At 59.4% G+C, this 24,867-nt stretch overlaps 8 protein-coding genes across 8 annotated transcripts; 4 read left to right on the top strand and 4 right to left on the bottom strand.

Annotated features, from left to right (window-relative positions):
• Positions 1-231: 231 nt before the first annotated feature.
• Positions 232-1,497, bottom strand: HRG_02066 (uncharacterized protein; the record flags this gene model as incomplete). Its single annotated transcript, XM_044860537.1, has 4 exons — positions 232-1,014; positions 1,073-1,186; positions 1,247-1,396; positions 1,477-1,497. The coding sequence occupies 4 exons, from the start codon at positions 1,495-1,497 to the stop codon at positions 232-234; spliced, it is 1,068 nt and encodes a 355-aa protein (XP_044724170.1).
• A 524-nt stretch (positions 1,498-2,021) lies between these two features.
• On the top strand, positions 2,022-3,540 carry HRG_02065 (bystin domain-containing protein; the record flags this gene model as incomplete). Its single annotated transcript, XM_044860536.1, has 3 exons — positions 2,022-2,346; positions 2,389-2,614; positions 2,670-3,540. The coding sequence occupies 3 exons, from the start codon at positions 2,022-2,024 to the stop codon at positions 3,538-3,540; spliced, it is 1,422 nt and encodes a 473-aa protein (XP_044724169.1).
• A 740-nt stretch (positions 3,541-4,280) lies between these two features.
• On the top strand, positions 4,281-6,468 carry HRG_02064 (uncharacterized protein; the record flags this gene model as incomplete). The annotated part of the gene is made up of 6 exons (XM_044860535.1): positions 4,281-4,318; positions 4,436-4,768; positions 4,844-5,306; positions 5,356-5,704; positions 5,778-5,830; positions 5,965-6,468. 6 exons carry the CDS (start codon positions 4,281-4,283, stop codon positions 6,466-6,468), a joined length of 1,740 nt encoding a protein of 579 aa, XP_044724168.1.
• A 380-nt stretch (positions 6,469-6,848) lies between these two features.
• Positions 6,849-9,169, bottom strand: HRG_02063 (bacterial low temperature requirement A protein (LtrA) domain-containing protein; the record flags this gene model as incomplete). Its single annotated transcript, XM_044860534.1, has 7 exons — positions 6,849-7,274; positions 7,345-8,003; positions 8,063-8,440; positions 8,508-8,612; positions 8,676-8,743; positions 8,808-8,932; positions 8,987-9,169. The coding sequence occupies 7 exons, from the start codon at positions 9,167-9,169 to the stop codon at positions 6,849-6,851; spliced, it is 1,944 nt and encodes a 647-aa protein (XP_044724167.1).
• Positions 9,170-10,381: 1,212 nt separating this feature from the next.
• HRG_02062 (AAA ATPase domain-containing protein) lies at positions 10,382-13,192 on the top strand (the record flags this gene model as incomplete). Its single annotated transcript, XM_044860533.1, has 5 exons — positions 10,382-10,540; positions 10,603-11,832; positions 11,883-12,044; positions 12,104-12,532; positions 12,617-13,192. 5 exons carry the CDS (start codon positions 10,382-10,384, stop codon positions 13,190-13,192), a joined length of 2,556 nt encoding a protein of 851 aa, XP_044724166.1.
• Positions 13,193-13,956: 764 nt separating this feature from the next.
• Positions 13,957-14,544, top strand: HRG_02061 (uncharacterized protein; the record flags this gene model as incomplete). Its single annotated transcript, XM_044860532.1, has 1 exon — positions 13,957-14,544. The coding sequence occupies one exon, from the start codon at positions 13,957-13,959 to the stop codon at positions 14,542-14,544; it is 588 nt and encodes a 195-aa protein (XP_044724165.1).
• Positions 14,545-14,934: 390 nt separating this feature from the next.
• On the bottom strand, positions 14,935-15,819 carry HRG_02060 (uncharacterized protein; the record flags this gene model as incomplete). The annotated part of the gene is made up of 1 exon (XM_044860531.1): positions 14,935-15,819. One exon carries the CDS (start codon positions 15,817-15,819, stop codon positions 14,935-14,937), a length of 885 nt encoding a protein of 294 aa, XP_044724164.1.
• Positions 15,820-17,475: 1,656 nt separating this feature from the next.
• HRG_02059 (regulator of G protein signaling domain-containing protein) lies at positions 17,476-19,750 on the bottom strand (the record flags this gene model as incomplete). The annotated part of the gene is made up of 3 exons (XM_044860530.1): positions 17,476-17,592; positions 17,676-19,013; positions 19,172-19,750. 3 exons carry the CDS (start codon positions 19,748-19,750, stop codon positions 17,476-17,478), a joined length of 2,034 nt encoding a protein of 677 aa, XP_044724163.1.
• Between the last annotated feature and the right edge of the window lie 5,117 nt (positions 19,751-24,867).

Genomic DNA, 24,867 nt, shown 5'->3' with positions numbered 1-24,867 from the left:
AAATGCGCACCGAAGCGCATCAGATTCCCTCGATTCCCGTTTCATCCATGGCAATAAGGTCTGGATACCGGCCATGATGAAACTTGCACTTTATTTTATTCCCCCATCTAGTAAAAATAGTCCCTTTGCGTGTAATTGTATACAGGTATGGTATTCATCATTCAGGAAATAAGTCCCCAACGTTCAGATTGCATGGTATTCCAGGTTTCACCGGCTCGTGCACATGGAAACTCATACTTCGATAATTTCCTCCTCGTCGTCCCCTTGAATCTCTTGGGCCCGCTCACTCGACTCCTGGTCCTCGTCTCGCATGAGAACCTGCACCAACCTCTCGCACGCTTCCTTGACGTCGTCGTCGTGCACGTGGAGATGGGTCTCGCGGATGATGGGATACACCTTGACTCGGCGCATCAGATCACGCCCCTCCCTTGTCGTCGTCAGGAGCAACAGCGTCTCGACGTGGGTCTGGATGACTGTGCTGTCCGGGTCGCGCTTCTTATCGGGCGGCAGCAGCTGCAGGTCGGGCAGCATGTCCATGGTGTCGTCGACGTCGTACTCTTCGCTGCCGGTGATGGGGAGCAGGATGTAGGGGAGGATGTTGATGGCCGTGTCGGATAGAAAGGAAGGGTGAGACTGGACTTCGAAGGCGACGTTTTTGATTGTGCTGGCGACGCCCTTGCGCCGCACCTCGGACTTGTGCTCGGTGAAGACCTTGAGCTTGGTCAGGGGGATGACGCCGTCGTAGCTCTGTGAGTCGACAAAGTACTGCCGGACGTCAACGTGTTTTGCCAGGTCAGCGAAGACGTAGGCCAGGTAGTCGAAGTCTGCCTTTTTGTTGTAGGAGCCGTCTTGGCCCTTGACGAAGAGGTCTAGGAGTTGGTTCAGGACCTTGTCGTCGGAGCCCAATTCCGCGGGAGGCTGTTGCCTTTTTCGCAGCACGCTCTCGAAACCACTCCATTTGGCGAGGTTGGCGAGAAGCATGGCGAGCGAGTTTGCATTTGGCTCCTCAGGGTTCTATCGGAGGGGAGTTAATGGGCGGCAAAGGGTGGTGCGGGTGCTCAAGTGAGCTTACAACTATGTAAAGAAAGACGAGCTCCAGGAACTTGTCATCCTTGGCCAGCTCCTCTAGCACTTCGGGGTCGGCAGACAGGTTGACGAGTAACGTCAGGACATGCTCGGCTATTTTCTGCGGAGCAAGAGGGTCAGGGGGCGAAAGGTCGTGGTCCGGGCCAAGTGTCCGACTTACAGGATGATCTTTGACTAGAAGCTTCAGGTTCTTGACGGGCTTGAGGCCGTCGGCCTTGAAGATTGCCGGCTCGACTGTCGAGTACGGCACCAGGTTCTCTGTAGCGGCGAGGCGAATCTGAGGGTTGGGGTGGGCGATGAAGCCCACGAGCTGTCGTCATTGCCATGTTAGGAAACAGGGATTTTGGGGTTTTTTATCAAAAAAAATCGTCTGAACTTGGGATGGCATACTTCTTTTAGTTCTGTCGGCATCTTGGCACGGTTGTGCCCTCAACTCGGGGCTGTCTTGGCTTTGACCCGGGGAGAGGGAATGGCTTTGAGTGTTGGAACAGCGCCTTTGGCTTGACTGGCAATGGAGGGGCACTTTTATTTATCGCGATAGTGGAGATGCTGCTGTAGTGACAGAGGTCTTTGTCATCAAAGTGGAGACCCGCCGTTGCACACTCTGGCCAAGGGACCGGCTCACGAGAAAGCAAAATCTAACATGCATCTTTTGAAGATTTCCATGGGAAGCTGAATTCTATGTTTTTCGAGGCAATTCAAGGCCCGACTTGTACGCATCCAGAGCTCGTACAGTAGTGTCGCGACTTGATGTACTTTGTACCTTGTCATCTAGGCGGTGAGACTGGTCAGCCATGCGCTAAGCCCTAACGAGAACTGAGGGGTGGCAGATCGATAAGACCAATAAATTTTTGATCTGGTTTCCCCTCGACCGCCCAGCGCCCATCATCGCAAGACGACTTCTCCCCCGACCCTTGCGCCCTCATCACTGCAACATGCCCAAAACCACGGCCCCTGTGGCCGGCCGCCAGGCTAGGCGTCACAATCCCCTCGAGGACGACATTACCGCCACCGGACTGCTGCGAAACAAGCCGAGCAAGAAAAAGTCGACTAACAGCCAGTATGCCGACCAAAGCTTCGTCGACTCCAAGGCCTCGCACAATATCCTGCGCATCGGTCGCGAGCTGGCCGACGAGGAAAACGCCGAGATGCGAGCCGCCATGCCGGAGCCTGCCGTCGACAACTTTGGCTACGACTCGCGATTCGACGACGCTGCAGACGAACAAGGCAAAACGTACGACGACGACGATGCATGGGGCGGTGAGGAAGAAGTGGCTGAGGAGATAGAGGTGGACCCCGAAGATCTCGAGACTTACAACAAGTTTATGCCCGACGACGACGAAGACGACCTCCTCAAACACGGTTGGGATCGCAAGCCTTCTGGCGAGGACGAGGGAGAGAGCATCAACTTGGCCGATCTCATTCTACAAAAGATTGCCGCGCACGAGGCTGCCGAGGCGAGGAAAGAGGCCGGCTTGCCCGTCGACGATTACGAGCTTCCCCCCAAGGTCGTCGAGGCTTACACCAAGTAAGTGCCATCTGCACCCATGAGCTCGTCCCGCGCCTTTGCTGACCATGCCTAGAATCGGACAGATCCTCACTCGCTACAAGTCGGGGCCGCTACCCAAGCCCTTTAAGATTCTCCCCACGGTGCCGCACTGGGAGGAGATTCTCGACATTACAAAGCCCGAGAGCTGGACGCCCAACGCCTGCTACCAAGCGACCAGGATCTTTGTTTCCCACAAGCCCGTCGTCGTCCAGCGATTCCTTGAAATGGTGATTCTGGAAAAGGTCCGCGAGGATATTTACGACAACAAGAAGCTCAACGTTCACCTCTTCAACTCGCTCAAAAAGGCCCTCTACAAGCCTGCGGCATTCTTCAAAGGCTTCCTCTTCCCGCTCGTGGGCAGCGGGACGTGCACCCTGCGAGAGGCGCACATCATCTCGGCCGTCCTTGCTAGGATATCTATTCCCGTCTTGCACTCGGCCGCCGCCCTCAAGGGCCTGTGTGACATTGCCGCTCAAGAGGCGTCACAGGGCAGCGAAGGCGGCGGCGCGACAAACATCTTCATCAAGACGCTGCTGGAGAAGAAGTACGCCTTGCCGTACCAGGTCATCGACGCCCTCGTGTTCCACTTCCTGCGGTTTCGCAGCGTCGACCCCGCCGGTGTACAGCCAGGAGATGCCATGGCTGGGCTGTCGGCCGAGGGCGATGCCAGGGCCAAGCTGCCCGTCATCTGGCATCAAAGCCTGCTTGCGTTTGCACAGCGATACAAGGGAGACATCACCGAGGACCAGCGCGAGGAGCTGCTGGATCTCCTGCTGAGCCACGGCCACTCGGCCATCGGGCCCGAGGTTCGACGAGAGCTGCTGGCTGGGCGGGGCCGCGGCGTGCCTCTGGAGCCGCAGGGCATGGCGCTAGACGGAGATGATACCATGGCCATCGACTCATGACGACCGGCTTCGTGAGGACGGAGTGCATACCGGGTATGAATCTAACGTTTCAGAGAATTCCATGTACGGCGTTTGGCGTGACGGGCCCTTGCGATGTTGGGCGTGAAAAATCATTCCTATCTTGCTCGAGACGACACGATGAGGAGGAAGCGGAGACGTGAGGGAGGGGGGATGGTTGAGGATCTACCGCAGCACCTGCGAGCGCAAACAGTGGACACTTCGATACCAGTGAATAGAGTCGCTCTTCGCCACGCAACATCTACAGCTGGCTACCCCCTATCTGTGCCTGCCCGATTCACGCTTTCCGGGCCAAGCGTTGAGGCGTCCCAGGCCTGCGCGAGCGGGGGACGAGGCAAGTGAGGTCAAATGGTCCAGGTAAGGAGCGTCGTGGGAAGGCGAGGGATGGCATGTCTTGATGCCGTTGCCGAACGTGTGGAGCATCCGACTTACGACGCACGGCCATGTGGCCAACGACCCTGACACATCTATCCATGAGTTCCGACCTATCCAACCTATATGAGACACATTCTTGTTTGCCCCAGAGACTGTCAGCATCGATAACCCTAAGCGCCCCCCTCGTCCGCTCAAGCAGCCCTTGTCCTCGTCTCCTGCCGATCCGGCGCAAAGCACAGCTCCCCATAGTGGCCCCCTTTCTGCGACCAGGGACCGAGGCTGGGCTGGCCCCGGTGCGTCTGCGGCCCGTCAGAGGCGCCGCGTCCGACTCGCTCATCCGCGGCGCCATGGTGTCGAGCGCCGCGGCGATCCCTGGTGAGATAAAGTGCGTGTCACGACGCGCGACTCCGCTCCTGTTGCTCGTTCTGGTCCTCAGGCGTTGCCCAGAGGGACAAGGTGCTTTTGCGGCGCACCTGTTCACTGACATCCCTTGTCCGCATAGCTACTGTTACTTCAACCTCCCACTCGGGCGCCTCCCGACGCCGCCAGTCTTTCGCCTCGCCTTTCCGACGTTGTCGTCCGCAGCCATGGCCCACGAGGGAGACGGCGGCGGCGACGACGACGACGACGATGACGACGACGACGAGAATGACAACAGGGCCATCAGCCCTTCAAGGCGCAGCTGGATGCCCGACGACGGAGCCGTGGCAGACGTCTCACCAGCCTCGACGACGGTCCTGCACGGCGCAAAGACGGCCGCGACACCAAGCCCTACCATGCCCCGGCCGCGCTGGCACGGCGTCGACCCGCCACGCCCGCCCCGTGACGGGTTCGAGTAGGTCTGGTTCCCCGAGGGCTACTGGGCAGAGCGCCGGCTGGCAGGCCCGCCGCGCAACAAGAGTAACGCCAGCTCGCGCTTCTGGAAGTGGCGCTCGCGCTCGACAAAGTCAACGAGCGAGATGGACGCGGGCGACTTTTCGTCGGCTTGTTCGCCGCCGTCGGCGAGTGCGCCGGGCTGGCACGCGCTCCATCTCGACGCCGCTGCGCCGCCGCCGCTGAGTCCCTTTCTGTCCGAGTCGGCGCACGTGCTTTCCTTGCAGAACCCACCGGGCTTCGCGATGCCTTACCAGTCGGCCGAGAAGCTCGTCGCTCCACCGCCGTCGTTTCCGGAATGGCCTCCGAGGGATGGTCGCGTGGACGAGGACGCCTCTCAGCGGACCGTCGTCCGAGTGCCGTCTGCCGCGGCCGCCTCCGCCGCTGCTGTGTCCTCTTCGACCACCTCCGCTTCCTCCTGGCACCTGCACGGCAGGCGATGGCTCTCCAAGGCTAGGAGAGAAGTCGAGTTCAAGTTCCGCCCACGAAATCGCCAAGAGGTAAGAACAGAAGACCCCCCGCTGCCCAAATGGCTGGGGGGACGCGCAGCTGTACGCAGCCAAGAACGTAGACTCACCCGCGGCGCACCAGAAGTACCGCTCCGCCTTCCACACTACCGACCACGACGACGACGAAGACGCAGTTCTCCCAGCGGCCACGGATGGGTTGCGCCGCTGGCTCCGGCCGAACCACAGCCACCATCACTCCGTCGGCGGCAGCGGCAGATCGGCCACCCGGCCCAAGGACGACTCTGGCACGGTGAGGGTTTCCCGCAAGCTCTTTGGCCGAGCGCCCTGGCACCGCAGGGGATCGGCAGGCTCGTTTGGGGACTCGGCCAGGGATCTCCTCCAACGTGGGACGCCGCCGGCCACGCCCATGTCCACGTATACCATGGCCTGTGAGTTTTCCCCTTGGGGAGGTGTCGGTGCCCCCAGATTCACCCAGGCGGGAATGGCTAACGGTTTGTGCAGCAACGGGATTGGCGGACAGTTTCAAGTCGGCAATCAGCCAGTTTCCCGGCGGAGTGAGGCTACCCTGAGCATCCCCGTGATCTCATTCCGTTGACTTGCCTCCCTTGTCCTATGCACTTCTACTCCGCGCGTCCCCTTCCTCTCTCGAGATGCTCTTATTCTGACCCTTGATGTCTCGTGTCAACAGGAAGCCGTCCGTGTCAGCACCCCGCCCTTGGACGAAGACACGGCCGACGGCAAGCCGCGCGGCTTCTTCACCTGCACCACACCCCCTTCAGACACCCAAGCGTCCCCCGCGCCGCCGCCCTCGACGTCGCCCATACTCGCGCCCAGCCCGCGCCCCGGCATCCACGGCGCAGCATTCCGCGGCAGCAGCCTCTCGGCCCCCACGCGCGAGTGGTGGGAGGTGTCGCCCCAGCGCGCCCTCCGCCGCGGCCCGCGGCCCCTCGCTGCTGGCCCTGTGGCAAGCCGCGGCGCCGGCGCCGGTGGCGGCAGCAACTTTCAGTTCGACGTGCCCGAGCACCTGCCCAACAGCCCGCTGTGTCCTGCACACAGTCGCCACAAGAGCGGCGGGACGGGCGTGTGCGTCTACCATGGGAGGGGCAAGGCCAAGTCGCTGCTCAGGGATGCGGACCGAGTGTCAGCGGCGGAGACTAGTCTTTCACATGGGTACGAGAGCGCGATGCCGTGAAGGGGCTCGAGGAAGTAGCTCATCACCACGGCCCGCAGAGGACGCGAGGTACAAGTGACGAGCAGGATTCGACACGGCGAGGGTTCTTGAGCTAGCCAAGCAAACATCGACAACTTTCGAGTAGTATATCTTCTAGAGGGGGCGTTCAGGCCGTAAAATGTTTCGCGATTCGGTCGGAACGCCGTGAGTACTTTCGGCTATGCCATCAAGGTCCATAATGCGCCCTTTCTCTCCTCGGACTCTGTCACGTCCCAGCCCGACTGCTTGCCTTGAAATTATTGTTCATCAAGTTATGACAGAATAACATACAACACAATGTGCCGGACAAACACCATTCGCCACCCTTCCATCTCTGTGCGCCAAGTGTCTTGCGGCTGTGCTCACAAATCATCCGGCTGGCTGAACCATCGCATGGACCGCTCGGAGCGCTTCTTCCTATCCTCGCGATCACGTCTATCCCATAGCGCGACCGAAGACAGGGTGAAGGAGCGGACGGCATGTGGCCGCTTGAGGCGGTTGAAGACGTGCGCGTTGCGCTTGACGCCCTCTCCGTTGACGTGCGTGACGATCAAGACAACACACCACATCAGGGTGATCATGGGCAACAGCCAAGGCGTCAAGGGGGGCGCGGACTCAAGATCCCGGTTCGAGGCGAAAAGCGCGGTGAGGCCGGTGCCGAGAGCCAAGAGAACGATGACGACGATGCGAATTTTAGGCCATGCTTTGCGAGGCAGTCCGCGCACAAGCAAGGTTAGGATGATCATAAGAAGCAGGGTCGCCCCGGTGGCGATGTAGGTGTACGCAAACTGCGCTCGTGCATTAGCCTTCCGACGGCATCACTCGTAGATTTGGTGATCCAAAGGTTCGACAACTTACTACCAGGATGTAGCGATCAGACGCCGCATTCATAACACCAAGTTGATACTCTGGGCTTGTCTTATTACCCCCCCAATACTTGGTAAGCCCTTTATCCTCGAGCTTTATCCCGTACGTAGCAACAAATGCATTGATTTTTGCGCATGAGATGGTGACGATGCTCCAAATGGCACGGTTGGTGTTCTCGTCCAACGTGTCCTTAAAGCTGGTGTTGAAGTTGATCTCGACTTCACGACGGTCCTCATGGGCGTGAGCCCAAACCCAGTCAGGAATTCGGGAGATATTCTTGAGGGCTTCGCCAATAGTCTCCCAAGTAGTGTGTAGTTTGGGAGGGTAATCGTTGAAGAAATTTAGAGTACTGGCGTTGAGCGAGTCGTAGACTTGACTGGTCGTCTTGTTCAGGGGTGATGTGAGGAAACCCCAGTCCTCAAAGTCTTCGTACTCGCCTGAGCGACTCAAGACGGTTGACCAGAGGATGAGCTGCGTGAAGCCCTGTGTGAAGATGACGAGGGCAAGGTGAAAGGGCAGGTGGACAACGGTCCAGGCCTGCTGCCGCAAGGCGGGAAGGTGAAAGGAGGATTTGAGCCAATCGAAATAAACCAAGAAGACAATGTAGAAGGTTGCGGCCGCAGACGTGATTTGTCCGACGGTTATTGCGTCTGTTGGCCTGATTAGAATCTCCATCGTGTCTAATGCAGGTGAGCCAAGCCAAACTCACCCCAGGCATCCGGGTTTTTAACAATCGTCACAACGTCCTGCGCTACTTGAACGACACCTTCTCCGATGATCATGACTGTCAAAAGTGTCAAGCGCTTCATGAGATGCGTCCTGGTGAAGGAGAGGACCGGTGAGAAATTAGACAAGAGGATGCAAAGAATGGCCTCGGCTCCTGAAATGCAGTACCATGCCAAATATGCACGGCTGCTGATCCCCTTTGTATAGCGAAAAGAGACTCCCAGATAGACGGACGCGGAGGCGAAATGAACGGCGATTTGGAGACAGAGCGGCAAGCGGGCCGCCTTGAACCTCCGCACATGCCACAGCGTGGTGCCATATTCAATAGTCAAGCACGCGCGTGAGCACGCGAGGATGAGAGCTAGATTCGGTCAGTCTCTGTAGCCTAAACCCGACGCCGACGACAGCTTTGCTGCTTCAGCACGTACATAGAATTTGCATGGTCTCGGGGTGCTGCTCCTTTGGGTTGAAGCTGGGAGCCACGACAGCGAAGCCAACCAAGACGCCGAGTTGAATGGCTCTCGTCACGCGAGCTTTGGCTGGTTAGTCTAGATACAGAGACTCGCCAAACAGTTCGAGAAAGGGGAAAGCCTCACAGAAGATGCTGTCGGTGACAAAACGAACGTCGAACAGGGTCACAGCGAACCACGTGAGCCACAGGATGCTGGCAGTGATGCGGTCAGCGTCAGGGGCAGCGAATAGGCGGTTGCAGGCGCAGAACGGTGTACCAGAAGTAGCCAACAAAGGCTTCGAATTGGGTTTTGTCACTGATGTTCTGGGTGTCGGAAAAGACGTTGTAGTTTGCGGCGAAGAAGAGATCGAAGAAGATCTCGAGGAGCGTTGGCTCGGAGTGCTTGAGCGCATGACAGTCAGCAAGAAACAACTAGCAGGATAACGAGAAACGCACTCGCTCAAACTCCGGGAGGTCATCATCGTCGCCGCCGGGGCCGACGCCGTCGTCAATGTCGTCTTGGCTGTCATTTGGAGAGCGCGACGGGCGGCGGCTCTGACAGGTACTCGTAGAACTGAGAACAGGGCTCTTCAACGGCCGGAGCTTGTCAGGCAGGCTCGAGCTCCCAATGTCCGACATAGTGTCGACGGTCTGAGGCTTGATGCTTTCGCGAGTGAGGCGACCCGTTTGGGACCGCTGTGGGCGAGCGAACCGGTGGTGACGTTGATTCTGAGTGAGGTCGCCATATTTGCGGATGGAGGGAAGCCAGGCAGATTTCTTATTACCCAAGGCTCCAGGCTGGGCGACGAAATAGGACCCGAACGAGCAGCAGGTCTCGAGAGAAGTGGACGTGCATGGGTCAAGAGACTCCACCGCCCACGGGCGGGCCGAGATATGAGGGTCCTGTTTGTCGGGCCATGCTCGCAGCGCCTTGTGAAAAATGAGCGAGGCCGCAGCGACTCGGTGGAATTAGGACCGCAGAACTGGTCATCTCGGGCGAATTGGAGTCTCCATGGGCTTTGAACGGACGCATCGCTCCGAAGGCTCGCAGTTGAAGAGGCCAGAGGGCCGAGCAGGGACAGGGCTCATGCATAGAGATGTCTTGGCCGAGAAGGGGCTAAAAGGAAATGACTCAATCGAGGCCGTCGAGGATCCGCCCGGCTCAGTTCCTCCTAGCCAGAGAGTCGACTGGCAAGCCGTCAGTCAAGGTTTGACAAGGCAGTATTCAGAGAGGTTTGCTTGCTGTATGGACAGTCAGACTCTGAGGCTCATTTGGTAGGTGGCTATCGGAGGGCACCGTCAGTTTCACGGCAGATGAACCATCAGCCCTACATGCACGTCGAATGCCAAGCAACGGCGAGGCTAATATACCTTATGAGTTAAGATTTGCCAAGGCCAAGGAAGCCCCGTCTGTTGCCGTATGAATCGAAAAGGGCACGACGAATGCCGTGGGGCGGGCGGCAGTCGAGTCGCAAAAAGGCACGTGAACGAGGTTAGGCTCATCCATCTCCTGGTGTGTGCAGAGACAGTGCTTATTGGTTTCTGCAGATGTGCAAGAAGAGACCTCGGCATCGCGATAGCCTCTTCTCGTGGCCTGTTGTGGCCGCTGACTAAGCTGGGCGTCTGTCCCGCTAATCGAGTCCCGAGACTCTTCCATCCAGTACTGTTTACGACAGAATAGCCTGCACGAGTAAGTAATATGAACCCAGCCGTACCGAGGTGCGAAAGGAAGGCGTAATTATCTCCTCCGTACAACTATCGAATAAACTGAGATGCTCCGAGTTGAGGCGAGACTGACATGGCGTTCGCGAATCAGTCACGTGATCATAGCCCCCTAATCCCTTTACAGTAATGGCAGGCCGCGTCAAGCGCGTCTCGTACGCGCTGGCCCGGACGTCATCTCAGTTCCTCCCCTTCTCGACGACCGCCGCCATCGCCCCCATCTCCACAATTCGCCGCGTCGCCAGCACCAACCAAGACCGAGGATGCAGCGACGTCGCAGTTTATCCGGTCCTTGTTCTCTGTCTTGCATCTGCATTCGCCTTGGAGCCTCCTAACCTGCCCTCGGACAGAGCTCGATGGCCATGGATCATGACGCGACCACGCCCACCAGCCGGAAGCGACAGCTCCCCCAGGCAGATGCCGCGCCGGCCTCGACCCCGGCGTCCAGCAAGCGCATCAAGCTCGACGGTGCGAGCCCTCAGTCGCCCTCGACGCCCAGAGCCCTAAACGCCATTGCCTCGGCCATCTCAGGCGTCTTTGGATATGCCCGCCAACAGCAGAAGCCTGCAGATAGCGGCACCGCTTCTGAAAGCACTTCTCAGCCACACGCCGCAAATGGCAATGTTCTTGCAGCCAACCCCTCTTCGCAAGCCCCCGCTGTCCCCCATATCCGGCCGGCAATAAAATTGGCGGCGCTCAGAGGAACAAAATGGGACAAAGGGGATATTGTCGGCCCCAAGCTGGCAAGGAAATCGGCGGCCACTTCAACGAGGGCGACACCGAGCAAGGCCCGAGGTCGGCCAAAGAATGGCAGTGCAGCGTCCGCTTCGAATCGCCGCCCCAACGGCGCACCCCCAAATGGACTCGCCACCGACGACGGTTCTGGCCCTGCCGATGAGCTTGCTCCCATAGACTTCATCGCCGATACACCAACAAAGAACCGTTCCGTACCGCCCAAATCCCGCACTGGGATGACCCCCAAGGGAATCTTGACTCCTACCAAAAAAAGGGGCCGCCCACCGAAAAGCGTCACCTTTAACAAAGGGCTTAGCGGCGAGGTGTTTTTCGAAGACCTGCCCAAGACTCCCAGCGCCAAAAAGTCCCGGGCGTCCAGGAAGAAGGAGGCGGAGGCAGAAGAGAATGATGACGAGATTCGGTGTGCAATATGTTCAAAGCCAGATTCCAAGGCGCCCAACGAGATCATCCTCTGCGACAATTGCGACTTTGCCGCTCACCAGCTGTGCTATGAAGTGTCAGAGATTCCAGAGGGTGATTGGTTGTGCAAATCTTGCGCCCAAGAAGACGTTCTCCAGACCCCGAGCAGGCCTGCAGATGCTGGCAGGATAAATGCCCTCGCTGCCCCCGCCCCCGCGGAAATCCCCGACATACCCAACTTGGAGCAGCACCTACGCTCGTTTCAGCGGGTTCTCCTGGACAGGTGTTGTGGGCGGCGGCGCATACGCATGTTTGGGCACGACGAATCCTACGACAAGGCGCGTCAGTTGGTTGAGCAAACGGTCGTTGCTGGAGAGGGCAACTCCATGTTGATGATAGGGCCCAGGGGTTGTGGCAAAACGACGGTAAGATGGCGACACAGTCATCGTGCCCAGACGGAACTGACACGGCGCAGATGGTGGAGAACATTATACTGGACTTGTCACAAGAGCATCGGCACCTGTTTCACGTCGTCAGACTCAGTGGCTTTATCCATACCGACGACAAGCTTGCACTTAAGGAGATATGGCGTCAGCTCGGTAAGGAGATGGAGGTTGAGGACGAACTCGTGAGCAGGGTGAGTAGCTCTCGGGCGAAGTTTCACGTGGGACCATCTGGGACTGACAACGGGGCCAGACAAACTACGCAGACACCATGGCATCGCTGTTGGCATTGCTATCGCACCCGTCGGAAATCACGGGAGCGGACGAGGGCGTGACTTCGCAGTCAGTCGTTTTCATCATTGACGAGTTTGACATGTTTGCGTCTCATCCACGGCAGACACTGCTGTACAACCTATTTGACATTGCGCAGTCTCGCAAAGCGCCGATCGCAGTGCTAGGCTGCACGACGCGGCTCGACGTGGTGGAGATGCTCGAGAAGAGAGTCAAGAGTCGCTTCAGCCATCGATACGTTTACCTTTCGCCGCCTAGGTCGCTTCCTGCCTTCTGGCAAGTGTGCCGGCATGGCTTGATGATTGACCGGACGGACGTGGACAAGGAGGGGATTGATGCAGGCCTGGAGGGCTACGAGGAGTTTCATAAGTACTGGACTCGAAAAATTGAGGTAAATCGCACACGGCCGAGAGACGAGGAGAAAGGGTGGATGTCTGATGGCTGGTTGAAGTGACGCTGACTGGCGTGAATGCAGGAGCTCTACAAGCAGCGGGCGTTCCAGAACCTGCTGCAGTACCATTTCTTCACGACCAAATCAGCATCGGCATTCTTTACGGAGTGGATCTTGCCGCTGTCGTCGGTTTCGGCGCGAGACGCGACGCTGAACTGCCCGACGGCTGGTGCAGAGCTTACGTCGCTGGCGCCACCCGACTCTCGACTGCAGCTTCTGCCGACGCTGTCGGAGCTGGACCTGGGCATGCTCATCGCGGCGGCCAGGCTAGACATTGTGGCTCACACAGACACGGTCAACTTTGCTATGGCCTACGACGAGTACAGCGGGTTGGTGGGAAGGCAGCGGGTGCAGTCGGCAACGTCGGGGATGCTGGCGGTGGGAGGCAGCGCGCGGATCTGGAGCCGCGGAGTGGCGGGCATCGCGTGGGAGCGGCTCATCTCGCTGGGGATGCTCGTGTCGGCGGGCATCGGGGGCAGCAGAGCGCCGGGCCACGGGGGGCTCGACGGCAAGATGTGGAAGGTGGACGTGGCGCTCGAGGAGATCCCGTCGGCAGTGAAGCTGGGCGCCGTGCAGGCCAAGTGGTGCCGAGAGATTTAGGCCGAGGGCATGGATGCATGACGTGGCGTTTGCAGACGAAGCAGGTTGCCTGTGCAAGGTATAATGGGCTTGTCCTACTAGAAGGCCTGGGGCACGACGTTTTCGTCGAGGGCGATGGGCCTGTTGGTGGCACTCCTGCTGCTGGGGTATGTCGCATTTGAGGTTGAAGATGTGGACGCATCCTGCAGTGCTAAAAATAGCCGCGCCCGTCCGTCGTGTCCCGAGTTACCCTATACCCATTCGTTTAGTTTGCGCCACGCACGCAACAGACGATTGATGGATGGCAGAGTTGTTGGACTAAGCGGCGGAGAGAGCTGACATGTCCGTGTGTTTGGAGGACTGCGCGTGAGACCATTTAGAGAATGGAGATTCGGGTCATCCGCCATGGGCAGCCCGAAAGTTCCAGTGGATGCATGCCTCTGTAGGAAAGCTACAGGGGCATATGACCGTTCTACAGTGTTCTACAGTAGGACACCAGGGGCCAAAGTACCAAGTACCGAGCAGGTCGGTCATCATCCCTTGCATCATCGTCGCCAGTAGCCTGCAAATCCCCCTTTTCATCTTCATCTTGGTCCGCCGATTGGCTCGTGGCCTCCAGTCAACAGCACAGGAGTGAGCTTGCATGCAAGTTTTGTCCAGGTCATACGCCCCTCGAGCCGGCCCCCCCCCCCCTCCGCCCGAAGTCGGGCTTCATCAGGGAGATAAAAGCCGCCGTTCACACAAAGTGGTTGCTATCATCATCATCATCATCGCCAGCTCCCACAATGTCGACCCGAAACGTCTTCACCGTGCTGACCCCCCTGCCGCCCAGCATCACGCGCGAGACGGCCGTCGGCTTCCTCCACAACCACGTCGAGATGATCGACCTCAACCCTCTCGTAACGGACCGGCATCCCATCGACCCGCCGCCGCACGCGTCGCCCGAGGAGCAAAGCTGCATCTGGTTCTCCGTCACGGACCGCCTCGCCCACTGGCCCGGCAGCCACGTCTCCTTTACCTGCGCCTTCCACGACCTCGAGCGCGGCCTGCAGACGCACTGCTACGCCCCCCTCGGCGTCGACATTCGCGAGACGTGGTCCGTCGCGGGTTCTCTGCCCGGCGAGCCGAGAGAGCCCGTCGAGCTGGGTCTCGGCGCGCCGGCCTCGGGGCTCTACCTGCGTGAGGACGTTGACCTGCGCTGCAACTTTGTCATGGCCACCTTTGTCAAGAGGACGCTCAAAAGGGCCCACGCCACCCTCGTCGAGCATCTGGTCGCTAAAGCCCAGCTGCAGCAGCAGCAGTCTCAGAGCCAGCAGCGTCCCATCCATGCTCCGGCAGACACGCGCGAACAAGGAGCAGCAGAGCTCGAGTAGACGGCGCCTGCTCACTTTGTTTGTCACGTTTGAAGCCATTCAGATGCTCGTCGCAGATATCCCAAATACTCACTCACCACCTCACCCTGATGATGAGTCACGACGATCATGATTATGAAGATACGCAAATTATCGTTAACCCCGAGAATAAGACCTATGATACCAGAAAGACAGTCCCTTCCCCTCAGAATAACAGTCTATGTATACCATGCCCCAGAAGAGAGACGAACACACAGTTCCCAGATCCCCAACCCCATCGTCAAAAGCCATCTTCCCGACTCCCACACCATGGATACCTGTCGGAAGAAACAACTCCAAGCACGGCCGGCCTGCCTCGGAACGAATCGGGCAAGCGGGAATGAAACTCGAAAGACCACACACCTGCCCTCTTTATAGGGCCAGGTAGCCGACAACACCGGCAGCGACCATGGCGAGGGTGTAGGCGACCTGGCGGCTCTCGGCACCGGCAACCTCGACGGCATTGCCGGGCTTCCCGGAGCTCTGGCCAGGGGTCTCGGCGCCCTTGCCGGGGTAGCCAGGCTGGGTAGGAGCCTCGGGACCCTTGCCGGGGTAGCCAGGCTGAGCCGGAGCCTCGGGACCCTTGCCGGGGTGACCGGGGTGTCCCGGGTGGTCGGGGTGACCAGGCGCCTCGGGGCCCTGGCCGGGGTATTCGGGGTACCCCCGGTGGCCGGGGTGACCAGGCGCCTCGGGGCCCTTGCCCGGGTGGCCGGGATGGCTGGGGTGACCGGGGTGTTCCGGGTAGCCGGGGTGACCAGGAGCCTCCGGCCCCTTGCCCGGGTGGCCGGGATGGCTGGGGTGACCAGGAGCTTCGGGGCCCTTGCCGGGGTATTCGGGGTACCCCCGGTGGCCGGGGTGAACAGGAGCCTCGGGGCCCTTACCCGGGTAGCCAGGGTGAGCAGGATAGCCGGGCTTTCCGTGGTGATCGGGCAGAGCAGGGTAGCCGGGATGGCCAGGCTTGACCGGCGGGTTGGGCAGGTTGGTGGGCGGCGGGTGAGCGCAGGTGTGGCAAGGCTCAACCACGGTGCAAGGGCAGTCGGTAATGGTCAGCGTGGTGGCCTTGGTGACGGTATACTTCTTGCCGGCAAAGGACAGCGTGGTCGGGCCCGGGCAGTAGGTGGTGTACTGGCTGACGACCTTGGTGGTGGTGACGACGGTGTTGTTGCCGTGGTGCCCCGCCGTGTGCGACGGCTTGACCGGGTGGTGGGCGGCCGCCACACCGGCGAGGGCGGCGACGAGCATCGTCTTGGTGTACATGTTGACGGCGGGTTGGATACCGGGAAGCCAGAGGGTTGTTTTTGTGTTGTAGAAGATGCTTGGCGCGACAGAAGAGCGAATGAAAGAGGCAGCGAGAGTACAAGCTGGCTGTGAGATTTTTGGATCAACGAATGACTGTGAAAGCGAATGTGGGCGAGGGGAACGAGCAACGAGGAACTGTCGGAGAGAGAAAACTGTCGAATGGATGCTGGGTGATGGAGAAGAAGAGACGCACCTCTGGGACGGGAGCAAAGGCCGGCTTTTATGCCTCCTCGTCGGGGCCAGGCGCAAACACCCGCAAAGAAGAATACAACACATGTCTCGTCCGTCTATCCCATCGTCATCGTCGGGGCCATACCGCAAACGAGCGTGAGTAAACAAACAACAGGTCGCAACCGAGAATTCCCCAAAGCGGAAGCTCGAAATGCCATCACCACGCACACACTCCGTGTCTCTCGGAAATCTTCGTCTCCCACTCGCTGTCTCGCCTCGGACCCAAAACACCAGATGGCACTAAACCCGGCCGACGAGCTGCGGGTGGCTTGTGGCTGCGTGCCAATCCAGGCAGGACCGCCAGAAGCAGTCAGTCGGAGACCAACACAACAACAACCACGCCCAACAGGACAATCCGCATTCCAGCTCCTCCGCAGATCACCAGTCGGCCGGCGTTGGTCTGCCGTCGTCGCCGGCGTCACTCGCCAACCAAACAATGGCCCCCGGCTCGACCTGGTCGCGGACGCTAGCCAGCACTGAGCGGCACGTTTCTTTCGGCGACACCTGGGAAGCCGTGTCTCTGATTCGTATTAGAGCTAGAGCTGCGCTCCTTTTTCCATTGCCTTTCTACTCCTACAGGAATCCGCACCTCCGGTCGCCTCCTTCATCCGCACGTGCCCAGGCTTTAGTGGACATGCTGAAAAACAACAATACAAGCCCTTCGCATCGTCGCCGTCGTCCTTCCGTCTCATCGCCCACTTCAACAAGGGAAGCCGGCTTGCTGCCAGGCATGGGGACAGAATCAGTTGATTGGAGGCCCTCCCCTCTTTCCCATGTGAACAGAGCTCATCCGGGGGACTTCTCGACGTCTGTGCCTCCGGACCGCTCCAAATCCTCGCCGGTCTCATGCAGACTATTGACCATGGTCCGTCCGAACCTTGACCTCACGGCGGCGCAGATATGCACATCGTCGCCCTCTCGTACCGTCCGTCTCTGTTGTTGTTACCGTCGACTGGTGACCTTGGCCCCCTCTATGATCCGATTTGCCCCAACGCCTCGTCGCCGTTTCCAAGCATCACGGGACCAAAGAAGGCGGCATAGGCGTGACAGCCAATCGCAAAAGAAATAACAAAAGGGAAGAAAAGTGCCTCGCCGGTGGCCAAAGACGTCCCGGCGGGCTCGATCCGGTCGGATCAAGAAGAGTGTGAAAAACAGCGAGGGGCAAGCCTCGGTAAAGGACGCAGCAACACCGAGTAATGCAAAGGTATAATGGAGTGAAATCTAGAACGTCTCGTGTAGACCGTTGAAAAGCGAAATGCTGCCATGTCGTGATGTGGTAAAGTCGTACGCGGATTGCGGGGACATTGTGTCGCCCACGCCGCATAGCTCGCCGTGGGCTGCCGCTGGGCGATCCGCCACGGGCCGCTGCGACCCTGCCGTGAATTACTTGCGGTTCGAGCGGCTTTGGCTTCGCTCAGGAACGCGCCCGTTGATGTCGAGATCGTGATTCCGAAGCTGCTGCTCATACTTGGCGTTTCGGAGAAACTTGGGTACCGAGTCCTGTTGTTTCTCATCAGCTTAGTGGTCGTCGCCTACTTCAGGCCGCATCGACGGCGACAGGGGCGGGCAGGCAAGCCACTTACGCTGGCCATCAGCTTAAATACCGCGTTCTGGGCATCCTCAAAAAGAGCCGCAACCTCCTGCAAAGTCTCAATCATCGAATTGTCCTGGCCCACTGCCTTGGTCATCCGGGTGGCCAGGTTGTTGCGCAGTTGGTGGTCAATGTTGAGCTCGCAGGGAGAGCCGGGAGCCAGAAAGGCGTTGTATATCCCGTAGGCCTGAGCCATTATCTCCTTGATGGTGTCCATCGATGTGGCTGTCGGCGACTTCTGGGCTTGTCGAATGGCCGTCTTGCAGCCGCGGACAAACTCGGCCACATCCTGGTAAAAGGACAGGTTTTCCTCGCAATGCGTTTCCCGGAGGTTCTCTCGGAATAGGAGGCGGAGGGCAGGGTCGGTGAGAATCTTTTCCAGTCGTTGTGTGTTGGAGTCGCGAGAGATGCCATTTCGTTGCGATCCTGTGCCGCCTTCGCTCTCCGACGCCCGACCCCTCGAGCCGTTGCCGTTGATGAGGTCCTTGCCTCGCTGGCTGAGCTGGTAGATGGCATGCTTGGTCGGCTGGAAAATGTTGTAGCCCGTGTTTTGGGCCATGAAGGCCCTGTCTGGAGTCACGGCCTCGACAAGGCCATACTCGACGAACAGAGTCGCAATCTCGACGGTCTCGCGCCTGTCGACAATGGTGGAACAGTCCATGAGCCAATCCGTCGCCGCTCTGCCGGTAAAGGTGTCGCGATATATCCTGCCGTTGATCTTGCGCTCCGCAGCCATCTTGACACCAGTGAGACCGTCCTTGTAATCATGCAACGAGTCCGAGTCGGCCGCCGTGGCCGTTGGCTTGACGTTGCGGGTCTCGGTGCCAACGAACCTGCGGAAGATGACCTCGATGGTACCCAGGTCATTGAGGAGCTTGTCCGAAAGCTGGTCCCGCTCCAGGATGACGAGCTGGGCCGCATTCATGCTCGACAGCTCGGCAACTTGCTTCTGTTGGATGCCATTCCGTGCACAGAACCTATCAAGCACGGTGACTCCTTTGGGAGTAAGTTGCCACACGGAACCCTTCATATTGTACACTTGCTGGTACTTTCCATCGGCGGATTCAACGAAGCGAGCCTCGACGAAACGCTGGCAAATGGACCTGGCCATGTCCTTGGCCATGGAAAAGGTCGTGGTCGTGGTGGTTGTCACGATCCGCGAGGAGTCCTTTGGATCCGGCATGCGGTTGGACTGGGAGAACTTGAGGGACCCGAGATTGTTGATAGCATCCTCGGAGAGAAAGGTGTACTCGACTTTGGATAACCGGACTCTATGAGCCGAGAGCGGCAAGAGACTAACAACCAAGGTGGCGAAGAGGTCCTTGAAGTCCTGTTGGCGGAATTGTCAGCGAATGGGGAAAAAGAAACAAGCCTGGCCGTGTGCCAAAATCAAGGGCTAGCCAGGGCAGGCTGGCCGTCGCCACCACAAGCGTCCGGCTTGCTCGGGCCAGACGCTACACGTGCCCCCCCCCCTCCCCGGAAACGTACCCTGGTGAATGGCCGATCATCGTCTGTCATGCGCAGCAGACGCGACGATGTCTGATGCATCTTGCTGTCGGAGACGGGAAGCCTGGTTGGGGCGGGGGGGCGAGCTTGGGGCTCTGCGGGGGGTCGGGCTGGCGAGTCCTTGGCCAGGGCAGAGTCGACGGGCTGCCTGGCGTCGGCCCTCGAGCCAGGCTCGTTGGAGGGGGTTGACGAGACTTTGAAGATTGTCGTCTTCTCGGGGCTCGGAGGCTCCGAGCTTGGCGGCGTTGCGGGAGCAAGGGACAGACGGGCCAGCGCAGAGGTGGACTGGCGGGGCCGGATGACGGGATCGGAAAGGCTGGCGATGGCGCTCTGCGTCCTGTCCAGGGCGCGGTTGAAGAGGCTGTTTGAGGAACGCTGCGACTTGGTCGAGGCAGAGCCGGTGGACGAGGTGCTCCCGTGACGCGGCTGGTCTGCCGAGCGGTCAGAGATGGAGGAGCGAGGCGTCGGCAGGCTGTGCTTGCGGCCGGGCAGCGGCTCCGTCTTGTCTTGCGGAGGCGGGTTCTCGGCGACAGTCGTGAGGGGGTGCGAGAGGGCGGCCATCTGACGGGACGGAAGGGGGAGGAAGGAGGCCCAAGGCTCGGTGGTGAGAGGAGACGGCAAGGTTGAAATAAAAGGCGACTGAACGAATGCGAGCGAGCAGACGTGGGACGACCATCAGACTTGGGGGAGAAGGGGAGGGAGGGCCTGGTTCAGTACAAGTACAATGCGCACCGCAGGAGGGGGCGCGCTTGGGGCGTGCTCCAGGAGAGGGTGGGCAGCCCAGAAGACGAAGACAGGGACCAGGCCGGGTTGACTTGACGGGAATACAGTGCTGCAGAACTACAAGTCCATTAAAAACCAAGGGTGGGTTGGTGGGGGTGACCAGGGCCGGGGGAGGGGCCACGAGAGGAAGAGCTGCGCCGGCTGCAAGTACCAGGTAGGTGTGTGTGTACCTCGTACAGTATACGTGACGGTGGTTGGGTGGGGTGGTATAACAGAAACGGGGGTGGTTGCAGCACCTTTCTCCACTTCTTTTTGTGGCAGCGGATTCCCAGGGCGGCCCATGTATCTGCTACAGTGCATATGCGTACCAGGCACGGTATGGGCGCCACTTTTCCCAGCGGCAGAAGGTGCCAGTCGATGGCATGGCCGAGGATCCCTTGGCAACCCAGACGAGTGATAGATAGGGCATCAAGCGGCGCGGCCACCCACCTGCTAACATACACCGGGTACTGTGCAATTGCAAGTGCCGCTTTGGGGAGGTGGGGTGAGGAAGGCGAAGGCTTGTACGAAGCACACAGGTAGCTAGATTCACCTGCGTCGAGGCGCTCTACCACACGTGCTGCTGCATGTCCTTCCTGCGGGATCCGGTCGACGAACGGGGGATGCGATTCGACTGCGCGAGCGAGAGGGAGAGGGTCCGGGAATAAACTGGTGTCTTGTCTGCTTGTCTAGCGGTCATTGATTGCTAATACTAGTTGCCAAAGCTCGAAGGGTCCTTGATGACCTGTCATGACCACACCGTCGGCAGCAAACACCCCCACTCGGCGTTGGTCAGCCTGACCTCGACCCAACTGCCTCGGGTTGGTGATTGCACGGCGGAGAAGAGGAGACGAGACCACGTTTTACGCATGCACTTGAAGAAAGCTGACCCCGTATTGCTGTAGAATGGCAGACGTCACAGTGGGGGTGGCAGTTGGGCACACCAAACACCAACCTCCCATTGGAAACGAGCACCTGGCGACTCATGTTGCTCGCCTCTGCATGACGAACCACGGCACGAGGCCACATCAAATTCTTGCTCTCGCCTCGGCGGAGGCAGTCATCCCTCACGGTCTAGGCGCGGAGTACCCAGCTAGGCAAAGCCACGGAAAGACGGTGACGGGCTGCAGCAAGGCTGCCATGAGGCCAACAAGGGACCTCAAACAGTTGCCCTGCCCCATGGGTCTCCTCCCGCTGGTTTCGGCTGTGCTTGGACAGGGCGTGCATGTCTCCCGCTCGGCCAGAAGCTTGCCCGCGGCGATGAGCTGCCTCGCTGCTGACGACGCGGGATGCAGCTGGCTGCAGATGGGATGGTGGCTGGATATGTAGAAACAAGACACCACATGGCCTCGGCAGGGCTGCCGTTGGGGCAGGCCGGTCGGTGTGGGAGTTGGCTGCCAGTTGGCGCGCACGGATTAGGGCGCAACGCGTGGAAGAAACGTGTAAAGTACCCGCGGACTGCCTGGCAGGTGCAGCACCGTAAGCCCCAAGGTGAGCCAAGGTCAGAAAGAGAGGCGATGCTGTCAACGATGAGGCCTGGGCAGGGCTGGCGGTCCACCGACTTGCTACTCTGTTGGCTGCACTCGATTGCCAAAGTCGAAACACTTCTTCCCGTTGGCATCGCGTTGCCCGCCCGCCGCATCCGAGAGACGCGTCAGTCGGGATGAACGACGAAGACTGGCTGTTCATTTCAGTTGCTCCCCGCATGTGCCATGTGTCATTATTTAGCCTGTGAGCACCGAAATACAGTTGGACAGCTGCTTGGCGTGGAGCACGCGCTTGTATTCGAAAAAGAAGAGGTCGCGCCCGCACGAACCCCCCCGCAGCGCCAGACAAGCCAGGAGGGGAGGAGGCATGGCATGGCGCTGCGTGCATCCACGAATACAAAAGTCCAGTTATGTACGTTATGTACGTTATGTACTTGATGAACGTGACCAAGGCCTCGGCAAAGGTGGCTATCCGGGTGCTCGAGAGTGCAAAGTAGCGGTAAACGGACGGCACGCCACCGCCAGGGGATCCGATGCTTCGGTCTTCTAGGTATTCCAAGATGCCATCTATCAACTATCAGCTGCGGCAGTGGGCATTGTGGGGAGACGCCAAGTACTTACTCTACGGAGTAGACGCATGCCAATGGAGTTCCCAAGAGACCGGAGAGAGCAGCTTTCTCACATTACAGTGCAAATAGCTGGAGCTCGGTACAGTTGCACGACAGGACCCAGGGCATGGCAAAGCGGGCCTCCCTCGTGGCCAGTCTTTTTATCCAGATCGGCGCGTGGTTCCAGGGATGCTCGTCCACCGGCCCATGCCCCTTCGGGCTGCCCGCCTCGTTGCTGACGGACACTCTTGTCGGTGCATGTGCAGAATGCAGAGTGGTGGAGTGGTGCATGGAGGTTGTGTTTCCCCAATCCAAGCACCGCCTTCCCACCTCCCATCTCCCACCCGCACCAGCACAAAGTGATGCTGCTGCCAAGAAACGTGCCGATCCTTGTCAAGGCCTTGTCGTGGAGACGGATATATTCGCCATCCATCGAGGCCCTTCTCTCCTCATCATCGAGCGATAGATGGAGCCCGCCCTTGAGCCGAGTCAGGAGAGCGGGCGACCGGACCCCGCCCTCGGGTTGCTCGCACTGTCTGGCTACAGCAATGTCCCCTCTTGCTCACAGTTCGCGAGACGCCGCCCCGATACACTGCGCACTGTGCCTTGCCGACCTGCAGCACCGCCGGCCGCTGCCGAGATGCGGCTCGCACGGAGCAGCGCTTTATCAAATACGATGTCGCTCCCTGGACGGCACCTTGCGGCACGGGGCTTGTCGCGGGCTCGGACCCATCAAGCTGCCCGCCGACGACGGCAGCGGCGCCTCTCGACGGGCCCCCTAATCGGCATACATACAGCATATAGCTCTCTTTGTGCATTACTCTTGTCGCACCGATGTCTCCTGCCCAGTCAGTGTCCGTCGAAATAGCCGCGGTTCACTCGTCTCTGTGTCCCCCCAAGCACCGTCAACCTTTTTTTTTCCAGAAGCCTTGGCGCCTACAGTAGTGCCAGGGAGCGAACAGGGGTCCTCTCGCATGGGCGCAGATTTCAGCTCTGGCACAGGCCATGGAAGCCGGTTCGCGTGGGACTCGGGCCGCAATGACATGTTGCAGTACTTTGCGAGGGGGGACTTTGCGAGGGGGACTTTGCGACGGGGGACTTTGCGAGGGGACTTTGCGAGGGGACTTGTGCGCCGCTCTCGTGTCCTGTCCGGACACCTTGGCGAGGCCATGATAGGCACACATGATACATACCGCAGCCGCGAGTTAACCTTTGGTCCCTTGTTCGTTGGATACAAACGCTTGGCCGGTTTCGGAGATTTGAGTGCACTCGCCGCGCCCTCATCAGACGACGAGCAAAACGTCAGACCCCGCACGCGCTGCCTCCGGAGAGCCCACGAGCCCAGCAGGGCAGTCCGTGGCAGTCCGTCACGGCAGAGGCGGCTTGATGAGACGTGGCCATGGTAGCAGTGCTTGGTGCAAACGGTCGCGGTACCGGCGCATGCAGGCGCGCCTCGTATCGCCGCCTCGTCGTCGCCAGAGGCTCAATTGAAGCCCCATGTGGCCCCATGTGCGCGCGGAGAGCCTGTTTGGTCCTGCCGCGCCCGTACATGCACATGGAGACACGGAGACCTGGAGTGACAGCAAGCCACGCGAGCCGAAGCTACCCAGGCCCTCTTGTTTCTGCCGGGGCCATGCACCTGGCTGATGGCACGCCGGAGTCGCGGGCATCCGAGCGAGTTGTGTCAAGCACTGCACCTGTCATATCTCGCCATTGGCATGCTCCAGTGTGCAAACCAGAGGGGTTGGCGGCAGTTGGGGAAACTCAGTCCGCTACAGGGTAGCAGCGGCGCAGCCACGGGATACCAGAGGCATCACCAGAGGCATGTGAAGACGCACCAAAGGGCATTTATGATTGGTCCTCTGCCACGGTGCTATGGTATACATACGGTGCTTTATATAGCAGCATGGCCAAGTATAAGAAACGTTGGACAGTAATAGATTAGGTAGGTAGGGTAGATGCACATCTGTATCCCGGAGAGAAAAAAAGGAGAGACAGACACGCACACGGGATATGGCCGATGGGGGTGGGCTCCATGCTTTTGGCGCACCGCGCGATGTGACGACGACAACGGCGGCGGTGACGGGTGGGTGAGAAACGGAGGCCTCGCTGCGCGCCCCTTCCTCCCCTCCTTCCCCTCCCTCCATCCCTTTCCCTCCCTTGCCCTACACTGGGGAGCCTGGGGCGCCGGCATTTCAGGTTTTTAGGCATACGCACAGCAATCCCGATGCCAAAAACGCCCCCCCGAGCTTACCCAGGCCAATGGGCTCAAGAGTCGACGACCAAGCCGTACCAAGTACCAGCCATTCATGCACTGGCCGGCTCCGCAGGCACGCGACTTTGCCGGCGCTGCGCGGGGGAGGAGGGGAAAATGGTTCGTTTGCGACCCCTCCCTGCTTGTGGTGCTTGGTGGTGCTTAGTGGTGCTCGCTCACACCGCACCTTATCACTGAGGAGGGAAATGGAAGCGGCAGCTTCGGCTGCGACGGGGTGAGAGGAGTGAGAGGAGAGAGAGGGAGAAAAGGGGAAAGAAAAGGCGCCTTTGACTTTGGCCCCGGCCCCGGTTATCCCCCATCCAGCTTCATGATTCAACGGAAACGTCCAGGATGATGGCGGCCGGCACGGATGGCCTGGGAATCAATGCCCTGTACTGTACGTGCTGTACGTGCTGTACGTGTATTTACCCAGTCAGCCAGTATCCGTCCGTCCGCACTGCCCGAGAGATGCCAGGTGTCGAGCAATCCAATAACACAAACGGATGCCTTGGAAGCAATCGGCCGAGTGACGGACGAAACAGCTGACAGGTGCAGTAGCCCAGCCAA

Source organism: Hirsutella rhossiliensis (genome assembly GCF_020360975.1).
Source record: "Hirsutella rhossiliensis strain HR02 chromosome Unknown scaffold00002, whole genome shotgun sequence".
NCBI lineage: Eukaryota > Fungi > Ascomycota > Sordariomycetes > Hypocreales > Ophiocordycipitaceae > Hirsutella > Hirsutella rhossiliensis.
Note: the sequence above shows the minus strand (reverse complement) of the source record. Positions and strands in the feature narration are given on the sequence as shown.